This window comes from Limanda limanda, chromosome 3 (assembly GCF_963576545.1).
Source record: "Limanda limanda chromosome 3, fLimLim1.1, whole genome shotgun sequence".
NCBI lineage: Eukaryota > Metazoa > Chordata > Actinopteri > Pleuronectiformes > Pleuronectidae > Limanda > Limanda limanda.
Genome location: NC_083638.1, coordinates 7,129,873 through 7,141,649, shown reverse-complemented (window position 1 = coordinate 7,141,649; position 11,777 = coordinate 7,129,873). Strand labels below are relative to the sequence as shown.

General features: G+C 40.5%; 1 protein-coding gene across 1 annotated transcript; it reads left to right on the top strand.

Annotated features, from left to right (window-relative positions):
* Nucleotides 1–933: 933 nt before the first annotated feature.
* On the top strand, nt 934–10,916 carry apip (APAF1 interacting protein). Its single transcript, XM_061068108.1, has 8 exons — nt 934–1,031; nt 3,895–3,963; nt 4,802–4,902; nt 7,716–7,764; nt 7,898–8,015; nt 8,575–8,710; nt 10,178–10,345; nt 10,462–10,916. Exons 2-8 carry the CDS (start codon nt 3,898–3,900, stop codon nt 10,553–10,555), a joined length of 732 nt encoding a protein of 243 aa, XP_060924091.1. The 5' UTR covers nt 934–1,031; nt 3,895–3,897; the 3' UTR covers nt 10,556–10,916.
* Nucleotides 10,917–11,777: the final 861 nt, after the last annotated feature.

The following is an 11,777-nucleotide window of genomic DNA, read 5'->3' as shown; positions in this document are numbered from 1 at the left end:
CCCATGACGTGACTGTTCACTTTGACAACTTCTTAGGAGCCCCCACCCAGACTGCTAGGAACCTTGGTGTCAACTCTCCCTCACTGCCAACATCAATACAACCCGTTCCTGTCGATACATGCTGCACAACATCAGGAGCCTACGTGCCCTTCTCACTCAGAAGGCACCGCAGGTTCTGGTCCGGGCTCTGGTGCAGGTTCTGGTCCAGCCTCTGGTGCAGGTTCTGGTCCAGGCTCTGGTGCAGGCTCTGGTCCAGGCTCTGGTGCAGGTTCTGGTCCAGGCTCTGGTGCAGTTTCTGGTCCAGGCTCTGGTGCAGATTCTAGTCCAGGCTCTAGTGCAGGTTCTGGTCCAGGCTCTGATGCAGGTTCTGCTTCAGGCTCTGGTCCAGGCTCTGGTGCAGGTTCTGATCCAGGCTCTGGTCACTTCACGCCTAGACTATTGCAACTCCCTTCCTATTGCAACTATTGCAACTCCCTTCCGACCACTGCAGCTCGACTGGTCTTTAACCTAAATTCACTCCCACCACTCCGCTCCTTAATCAAAAAATGAATTAGAGGTAGTGCTGTATTGGACTTGTCACTTACTTATAGCACTTTGTAGTTTGACTTTCTTTAAGAAACGTGTACTTTCTTGATTCTTGTAGTTCTGGGTTTGTACGCCATGATTGAATGCACTTTGGACAAAAGCATCAGCTAAATTAAATGCAATGCAAGTATTTTATTGAATATATAAAGTTTGGTATCTCCGTCTCTACCAGAAACTGGTGTGGACCACAATCCTGTATTTTTTAAAACTTCTATACACATGAAGTGTATATGTATATAAACATATATAAACAAACATACATTTTACCATCTGTTTATAACCTCACTTTCATCCTCATCAACTATTTCCCACGTCCCATAATACTCCCGTGGGTGTGGCGCACGTTGATGACGCGGCGTTAGCATAAACACTAGCGTTAGCAGCAGCGCTAGCATGTCAATACGTCGCTCTTTCTAACCACACACTGGATTTACACCACGAGGAAGGTAAGGAATTTGTTTGTTTAAAAATTTAATCAAACAGCTGAGTGAACGTTAGCATTAGCTAGCCTGCACATAACGTAACTTCGTGCTGTTCTGTACGAGCTAACAAACTACCAAGCTAGCTTAGCCTAGCTTAAACTAGCTAGCTAGCTAACCCTTAACTTCTTCCATATGTCGCTTCTCACGTTTATCGTTATTTCCTGTGGACGAGTTTACGATGTGTGACGTAGCTTCTGCGATTTAACTTATAAATATAACATTCAATAATAAGTTTATCGCTCTGTCAACAACACCAGCTACTTGTGTTAACTTTTTTAATCTATACTCTATGGTTAAGTTGGTTTATATGTTGTTGTGTCAAAGCTGCAAATTCATTCATAATATTTATGACAATTAACAAGTTTCCTTTACATCATAAAAGTGATATAAAATAGTTTAGTTAAAGTTTGTGCCATTGAAGCTAAATTGGAAGTATGATTATATTATATTAAAAGGAAAAACTACATAAGACTATTACATTTTGTTAAAAGTAGTGAATTCTCTCATTTAACAACCAGACACCACCAGAGATAATGTATATCTAGTCAAATAAATCAAGTTAAACTGCTTAAATACATCATTTGAATATAGCTGAGAGAAAGGGGTGACATAATCATTATTTCATTAAGTTATTTAATTTCTATTCGATTGAAGATTAGACTTTATAATCACATCGTTCTTCTGAATTTGTTCCCCAAGCTGTCAAAGATTCACATACTTTAATCTCATCAAATCAAGCAACATATTCAATTGAGCTAAAGTAGTGAATTTATTTTAAGAACCAAATACCACCAGCAATGTGGAATATTAAGTGAAACTGAATGAATTAATTGAATATCTGTATTTACAGCACGTTTTTTATATTCTAATCTAAAGTAATTGCACTTAATGTGAAAGTGTTTGCCACATGCACCATATTTAAATTGCCTGCCAAGGAGTAAGATACAAAAAACGACAATGTTGCATCTGTAAAAACAACATGGATCCAGTTTTATATATATATATATATATATATATATATATATATATATATATATATATATATATATATATATATATAATCATTTTCATCAGTGACATCAGCGGCTCTGGACTAGTTAGTTTGGTAACGTCAGCACTACTTCAGGTTCCTTACTCTGGAAATTCTACTGTTTGTGGTTGGATGACACATTGATTGGCGTACAGGTGTTGACCTGTTAAGTTTTTCCAAATAAGCCACCACAAAGTTCACCAGAAGGAAACTGGTTGAATTACGTGCAGGACAGAATCTGGGAAAACACCACGATCAACACATCATCACCAAATGCAGGTGTTGAGAAATAACGAATTTGATACTGTCACGATACAATATTTATTTTTTGACAGTCAGTTATTTTTTATTATCAATTAATCTTTAGATGTTCTGACCTAGGTTCTACTTTTTAAATGTCACCCAGACTCAGTTACATTTAAGTAACTTCAGATTTCAAAAGTTATGTCCACTGTACAATCCCCAAAAGACTTAAAATTGGAAAAATAATAATAATCTTTATTTATAGAGCAGTTTTCAAAACATATGTTACAAAGTGCTTTACTCAGGCAGCAAGTTACAAACAGACGGGTTATAAAACAGCAGGTTAAGAAGAAAGAATGTAGAATAAATGAGGGTATAAATACCAGTGCCGTGTGAAATGAGTGTGTCATAATTACATGAAAAATACGTTCAAATTATTTGTACTTTATTTGTCATCTTCATAAAGGGAAACTGGGATTTATCATGATGCATTTAAAACGTGACGTTAACATATTCACAGTAAAATGAAGAAGCTACTACTACAAAAAGGCAATAATATCCTGTTTCCTCTTACAGTGATGTATCGGACATTAATCACTTTGCGTCGTCGTCAGAACCAAAGTGAAATAGCTATTAGTTAACGCTCCTGTGCTCCTCCGTCCAGCTCCTGAGGGAATCCTAGCTGTGTAGCTCACAGGCATCTCACCTCAGCGTTTTCTCCTCCACCAAACCAGTCCATCTTTACTGTAAACTCCAAAAAGCAAACTAACACTATTTACCGGTCAACACGCCTCGATGGATCCCTGTGACTGTCTGTTTGTACAGTTTCCTGTTGCACCACCCGTCTTTTCAAACCATAAAATAAAACGAAATGTTCTCTCTGGTGTCTCTGCATCGATCTAGCCGCAGGTAGCTGTTGATTTATGTGAAATTCTCGTTGTTTGTTTTAAAACTAGAAAGTACTTTGGTGTTTCCTGTTCAAACCGACACACAAATCGCTGGAGGCTGAACGATACTGGATGTCAGGGGGAAGATGTTGATACTAGATTTTTTGATATTGGCAAATCAACTGATAATCTGTATATCCACCTATATGCTAGATTTATAGAAGAGGACAAATGATGGTGGCATTGTTTATTAACTTCAAGCAATGTGTTTCACAACTACTATGAAGACACTGCTTGACTCCCTCAACACAACAAAAGAAAATCAGTTTATTTTCCTTTCCATCATCCGTGTCATCATCTTTCCATACGAGGAAGCCTACACTTATTGCTAAATAACGTGTGGGAGGTGAACAAAAGGAAGACTGATTCCTGTGTATTCCACCATGTGTTTAGCAACTGTCTGATTCCCTTCCAACAGGGAATAAATCAACTGAAGGAAGTAAAAAAAAATAAAAAACAAGAACCGCTGTTTTCCCCGTACTTAAGAGCCCTAAGCCTCTGTCTCATATGAATAAAAAAACAAAACCCTGTGTTGCTGCAACCCTTTCCCAGACATCTCTCTTGGCATTCTCCATTGTTATTAATGTTGTCAACGGTTTTCTCGCAGGAGATGTCGTCTGTGTGTGGTTCCGGCAATGGCTTCCAAGATGAAGGTCAAGGGGTCGCAGAGAAACAGGCAAGCATCAGCACGACAGATACACACTTGTATGTTAGACATGATGATCACACCTGGTGTCAACATGCATCTCGGGGGATCCAATCCCATGTGAGCAACTCCAAGTTCCTCCGTTCACACCTGACGTTAAAACCCGTCGGCGTATTGATCTGGAGTGACCACCTGTGATCAGATTTCATTTCTCCACTCTGTATGCAAGTAAAGACGTGTGTGTTGGAGAGAGAGAGAGAGAGAGAAACAAAGCTGCACGAGAGGCCGAGCGAATCAATTTGCTGCGTGGAGCTCTTCAATGAAATTAGATTTTAGCGAGAAAGAAATTGAAAATCAATGTTTGGGAAACACTCTGTAAAGATATTTGGGGTTCATTCTGCTGAGTAGACGTGTGGCCTCGGACGAGTTTGCATTCACTCATCTAAAAATAATTTGGCCACATGTCAATCTGGAAAGACGGTGAGATTCCAGAGCTTTCGGTGATGTGCGTTAAACAATACCACTTAATTTCTGTAGTAGTTTTCATACGTCATGTCCTGAGTCACGCATGCTCTACCCCAGCACCACCCCCCCTCACTGTGACATTCTTCCTGTTGTGAACAAACTCCTGCTGCGTTCTTTATATGTGACGAGCAAAGTCATGTTTCCAGATGTTAATACCAGGTCCGAACAAGGCGGTGGAAACACACCTGAACGTGACAGATATCTGTCATAGTGAGAATTTAGAAAATACGTTTCAGGAGTAGTAACACACACACACACACACACACAAACACACACAGATTTATGTAAAGTGTGATAAACGTGAGCTGTGATAAAGCCGTCAACAATTGTGCGTCTGTTCCAGGACCTGGAGCACCCCCGACTGCTCATCCCGGAGTTATGTCGACTCTTCTACCAGCTGGGATGGGTGACAGGCACGGGCGGAGGGATCAGTATAAGACGAGGGTATGTATCTAGATTAAGTCTTTGCAGAATAATGCGGAGGATCAGAAACAGCACATGTTTATTAAAACTCAATCACTTATCTATCCGTGACTGTGTTTACCAGCTTAAACGCTGCTCAATCAGCTTGTTATTCCAGTTTAATTAGTAATTGGCATTCGAATCGTTTAACTTTTGAATTTGCATAACTTTGAGTTAACTTTGCATGCTGACAAAAGTGCACTGCGGGCTAGCGTGAGGTCACTTTTATTAGTTTTGACAATGTGTGTAAATTTGGAGGGAAAAGATGGAAGGCCACGGTTTTGCCATAATGAAACCGAATTCAAACTGAAGACTTTGACAGGTTATTACTAAACGTCTTTGAACTGTGTTATTTTGGACGGCAGCTACAAAGAAGGCACCACCCATTAGCAGATCCCTGCTTGAAATGGGGACTGGCAGACCTTTATTTAAGCCCTGCAGGGGAGCCTGATGAAACCAAATGGGATTTACTGACGGCTGCTGTACGTTTGCTGCTGTTTCATTCTCACAGAAGAGAAAACCCCTCTGTCACTCTAACGTGATTCAAGAGAGTTTTCTTTCATCTCGTTAAATGATTACACTTTTGGATTTCAATAGAAAATAAGCAGTTCTCTGCCAAACTCCAATGCTGTACCTCTGTTAATGATCATTTCTCAAAAGAGCCGTGGGTTTGATGGCTATTTTCAAGTTGTCAGCAGGTCGAGCGTGTAGCACCAGGCTGAGCTCGTGCTGCAGCTGCCCGGCTTCGAAAAGGTTTATTACACCAGCAGGCAGAGTCACAGGCTTTCAAGCTCCTGTGCACTTCTATTTGAACGCTACTACATTTTACTTTAAAAACACTTCACTGTTGCTACATCTACACCGGCCGTCTACAATAATCAAAAGTTTTCAAGCGTTTAAAACAGAGAAGTTTGGAAACACTGCTGGCTCCATTTTTTGTTGAATAACGCGCTGCTTCCTGATTGGTCATGACGAGCAAAACAAAAACGTTGCAGCATTGGTGTAGCTACAGAATACATACATATCATATATATATATATATAATGTAGAATTAAATCCAGCTTTTGCCCTTTGCTAATACAAATCTATTATCAAAAACTGTATTGTAAAAATCATGTAAAAGTCTGTGATCTAGTTTGTGGTCGCTAATAAACGGAGTATGAATGGGAGCTTCAATGAATCATGTATTTACTTATATGTATATTTAATGAGCTTTAATAGTGCTCAGGAATCTAAGAGCTGTATGGTTTAGCTGCAGTGAACTCAAGAGCCGGGAGTGTTGTCAGATATTTTCCACTAAAAAATAAGTGTATTTATATTTTCAGTGAGTGCGGCTCTGCATTTTAAGTTTAGAAACCCTGTTTTTTTTTTTCCTACAGTTGCTTTGGTTTGACTCAGAGATGAGTCAGAGCCGGAGGCAGCCTCACCAAAACTTGCTCTCAAAATCAATATGCTGCTCCTTCATCTGGGGCGTTTGTAGTTAGATAAAGAAGAGTACAGTGACTGTATCCTCTACATTCTGTGGGGAAACCGCTCAAGACTTAGGTTAAAAATATGATCACTGTTCATGTATGTTAAACATCGCAATGCAGTGTTGGTTTATTTTTCATTTCAGTCTTCTTTCTCTTTGGGGTTTTGTTTGGCCACAGCCAGCAAGACTTTCCTACAGTGACAAGACCTTGTTAAGGAAAAGTGATGAAGCTGACTCACAGCACGAGTCACTCAAGTTTTTTAAATTGTATGCTCAATGTGTATTTCAAGAAAATGGACGAACGGAGCCTGATCCACAAAAAGCAGTTTAAGGAAAATTCAACTGAAAAAGAAACTGAAAAATATCAGAAATACAAAGAATCACTTACAATAAGTGCTTTGAAGTTTTGGGCCTTTTAGGGAAAGAAAAGCTTTTGTGAATCTGTCAGGTTTTGCAATAGCTGGAGAGTTTCAAGCCAGTACAAGCCAAAACCTTTCCTTTGAGGTGAAGACAAAAGACGCTCGGACCTGTTCTTGAATCTCACCGTCTTTCCAGATTGCATCTAAATTGTAATCTAAGTGCATAGGTCCTCTTTGTTATCCTGAGTTATTGGTATTCTCCCTTTTCCCCCCTAGTTTTGCATTTGTTGCATATTGATATTGGCTCATTCTGACATTCTCTAAGACATGTTACCAAGAATGACGGGACATCCAAAGTTCAAATCCCAAAATTGAGGCCACATCCAAACAACTGTATTTCCATCTGAAAATGAACCAACTCTGCTTGGGAAACACTTGGTGTCCACACTACTCTGGCACTTTAGAGCTGCTTAAACAAAGTTTCAGTTCGGTTCTGCATTTCAGCAGAAATTGAGACGCTTGGAAACAATAACATAGACACTCCTCTTGCTGATTGGGTGTTTTCGGTCATGATGTAGCCTTCACTGATTCGTCAGGCTCTTATCACATGACCTCCTTTTCAGCCTCGATTATCAGTGCAGCAACATGGATAATCAATTACAAGCATTTCTGACCCTGTTCTGTTGGGCAGTTAAACCCTTCATGTGTAGGAGACGAGCTATTGTCTTTCTGCACGAATCAACCAAATGACTCTGTACATAAGTGCTCACATGATATTCATTTTCAGGCTTGTTAGTATGGACGAGGAGTAAAACTGATACAGAGCCAAATTTGTTTGTGACGACATACATCGTTTTAAACCTTTTAACACAAAAACATATCTTGGATTTAACTCAAAACAACAACTCTACTGTCCCTTTCCCTGATATGAATACCAACCATGTTGTATTTCCTGTCTCTCATAGCGATCACATCTACATCGCACCTTCCGGGGTCCAGAAGGAGAGAATACAGGTGAGCAATCTATACCATACTGTGAAATCATTCTCTGCTTGACAGAGACAGAGTGAGTCATATTCAAGCAGTTTTTAAATGAGCAGTATTTTCAAATAATTCCTACCTTTGTTTTCTAATTTGTGCTGCTCAGCCCGAAGACCTGTTTGTGTGTGACATGGAGGAGAGGGACATCAGCTGTCCGCCTCCCGTGAAGAAGCTAAAGAAGAGCCAGTGCACGCCGCTCTTTATGAATGCCTACACTATGAGAGGTGAGTCATCCACCATGTCCCCCACCCCCACAGGAACCACAGTATGAAGCCAGTCATTGATGGAGCTGACCAGGAGTCTGACTCCCACATGTTACCTTTCAGAGGAAGTCAGTGACGTAGTGCAGCACAAAGAAAGAAAATTACTTTGCTCAGGTTTTTCTCTAATTTCAAAAAGACCTCCTAATGTTCTGGAGAAAAGAAAATGATTAAATTGTATTCAACATAACTCAGGAGCAGAAGAGGAGCTTGTGACTTTACTTCCTGAAACTTGTCTGTTTGTTCATACAACGGCGAAAAGTACTGATTCTTGTCTTTTGGATAAATCTGAAATATTATTTCCGGAAAATGAAGGTTGTCCATTTGGAATCTGTGGTTTCTACTGAAATTGTAGTAATTTCAATAAATAATCAGAGAGGCCTTCACCACCGTGGGCTTTGTAATTCACAGTCATCTCTTTTTTCACCTCTTGCCTTGTTACAATTATCATTTCAGAAAGCCCACACCTGTAGATAACATAGGAAAAAAAATCCAGATCTGCTTTTGCTTTGTTAAAATACAGGGGCTCAGGCAGTAATACACACCCACTCCAAGGCTGCTGTCATGGCAACGCTGCTGTATCCTGGCAAAACGTTCAGGATAACACACCAGGAGATGATCAAGGGGATTCGTAAGGGCTCCGGCCGTACCAACTATCAGTACGTATGAAAGTAACGAGGATCGGTGACGTGGAGCTTTGGAAAGTTTGTCATTATGATGTAATTGAGGCTGTCATCAAAATGTTTAGTTCTGTGGTAGATGAGTGTGTCCATTGTACAAAGTTCATATTCATTCACTGCCCCAAACTCTTCAGGGTCGATACAGATAGTGGGGAGTAAACTATGCCCTATATCAACATCTGACCCTATTAAGAAATAAATGTACAAAGATCAGAGACATTTCCAGCTTTGCCTAGTTCAGCAGCTGCCATCTGTGCTGTGGGAATCCACACGTCTGACTTATACTACCTTCATTTGGGTTAAGAAAAGCATAACCAGGGTACAAGCAGTGAACTGAGAGAAGAGGAACATTTCATCACACACTGTTTTTGTGTTTACACGCTCACGATAATATAAAAAAGATCTTTGGCATCTCAGGTATATGTCCTGTCTTGCCTGAGTTTCTCACCAACTAACAGGATAAAACCTGTTGATCTGTATAATACAGGCTGTGTTGCACTTCAAAAAGAAAATACATTTCCGGGGCGGTGTGGCCTTGGGGTAGAGTGGTCGTACTGCAGCAAGAAGGTTGGCGGTTCAATCCTCACTCTTCCCCATGCATGCTGAAGTGTCTTTGGGCAAGATACTGAACTCCTAAAAAAAAAAAAAAAAGGTCCCTCATAGATAGGGTTGCAAAGGGGCGGAAAGTTTCCGGTAAATTTCAGGAAACTTTCAGGAATCTTTCCATGGGAAGTTAAGCTCGGGAATTTTGGGAATTTTGAAAAATATTAGCATGCTGATTGAGGATTGTTCATCTGTTCATCTAGCCTATTTCTATTAATTGATCCATCAATTGTAAAATATGTTTACAGACGATTCCAATTGTTTGGCTAACTATTTATATCTCTGGCATTGCATTAGTGTTTTTTTCCAAACTTTTTTCTCATCTTATTCTACAGAACAATGCCACGTGCACTATCTCATGTGTGGAGACATTTCACCCCATCCAATGTAGAAGGAAAGGCTGTGTACATCTGCAAATACTGTGCAAAGACCTATGTTAAGAATGACACAACGATGCAGAAGCGTATAGTCAAGTGCCCAAAGTTTCCTCAGGGCTCAAATCAGCCTATGACAAAACAAAATGTTCATATTTATGTCTGTATATGACAAGGTAAATACAGTTAGTATAAATTACCCACAACATTTCCAGTTTATTCCCGTTAATTCCCGTATATTGCCGTATATTCCCGTTAATTCCAGTTAATTCCCTTGGAAAGTTTCCAACTTTGAATGTTCCCACTGCACTAATTGTCTTTGGACAAAAGCGTCTGTCAAATGACATGTGATGTAATGTAATGACTTTACAAAGAAAACAAACAAAAGTTCCACACTCTTCATTTCAAGGATTCACTTCAGGATTTATAATTGTCTTTTCTGAAAAGGTGACTCTGTGCACTCCCACAGGTACGATGAAACCTTGGTGGTGCCGATTATTGAGAATACGCCCGAGGAGAAGGACTTGAAAGAGCGGATGGCTCTAGCGATGGAGGAATACCCGGATTCGTGCGCTGTCCTCGTGCGGCGGCATGGAGTTTACGTCTGGGGCGAGACGTGGGAGAAAGCCAAGACCATGTGAGTATTTACCCCCCCACCCCCCCCCCTCCAGTGCTATTAACCCCTCTGACCTTGTTTGTGACTGAGAGTGTAAAGAATACTGACTTTCATGCAAAATACTGCTTCCCTTTTAGGTGCGAGTGCTACGACTACCTGTTCGACATCTCCGTCCAGATGAAGCAGTGTGGACTGGACCCTGCCGCCCCCCCACGGGAACACAAAGTGTGACACTCGCCTGCCGCTCCGTACAGAGACGTCTGTCGCAGAACGGTTCCCGGTGGAATTCAATCAGCAGAGCCGATCGTAATCATTTGCCTTTCACGCCGGTCTGCTTCAAATTGGATGAAATTTGATGCTGAGGGCTGATTCAGGACTGAAGGAGATTGAGCGCTCCTGATCCAGAAGCACCTGGAGGAACGCTGCAATGCACTGTGGGACGACTGCAGTCAAATCAACGTCCTCGGGTTCAAACGCTTTCCTGTTCCAGCTCGACGAGCGCTGGAACCGAGGCCTCGGCTTGAACGTGGTGTCGCCTTTATTTAAATTGTCTTGTCTTTGTTTCAATCAATAAAAACGGACGGAATGTGAACTGTCGAGCATTGAAATGAGGTTTCTCCTCCCACAGAAAACCCAGAATAGACCAAGAATGTACAACCAATTTATTTTTTTCATGCTGTTATTTTCTCACTGTATGTAAATGACCTTTAGGAGCATCGATTTTTAAGAGCTGAATTCACTGACACAACTAGTGTCTTTACTAGTCTTTTTCTAGACCTTTGAGTCAGACCAGATGCTCTTGCTAAACTCAAACTAGTATTAAATCCAGATCAGACCAATTACTGTACATGCTATGCACCAGATCCCTAATCAACCCTGATTTTAAATATCGGTACGAAATTAAGAGTTCAAAATTATAAATATCTGGCTGAATGACAAACAACTCACATTAATGAGCTATCCAGGAAGCTGAATTGTGTTTCTTTCATAGAAATGATCGGTGTTTTACTTTCACAAATAGATTTCAGATTGTGCAGGCAACATTTTTATATCAGTGCTAAATACGCAGAAGTGATTTACATGCAAGCTGCTACACACACTCTCAAGCCACCGGAGGTTTTATATCACAGCTCCCTTTATTACAGGTGACAGTTATTGTCCCGTGTACCAGAAAGTAGCGTGGCCTTCACTTGCCACACGTACAAAGCTACTTCTTTATTTATCATTCCTTTTAAAAGTTAGAAATATGCATCACCACACTCCTTCTCAACAACCCTTGACGAACCCCACGTGCACAGGGAACTGAATAAAACTGCATTCAGATACTATAATTTATTCCACTATGAGGACATGGTTGGAATAAACTTCAGGAGTCAATTAGGCTGGATCCTTTTTTAACCTTAGAACAGTTAAGGTTTATTTAAAGGAAGTTTTAGTTGATCAAAGCTTCCGT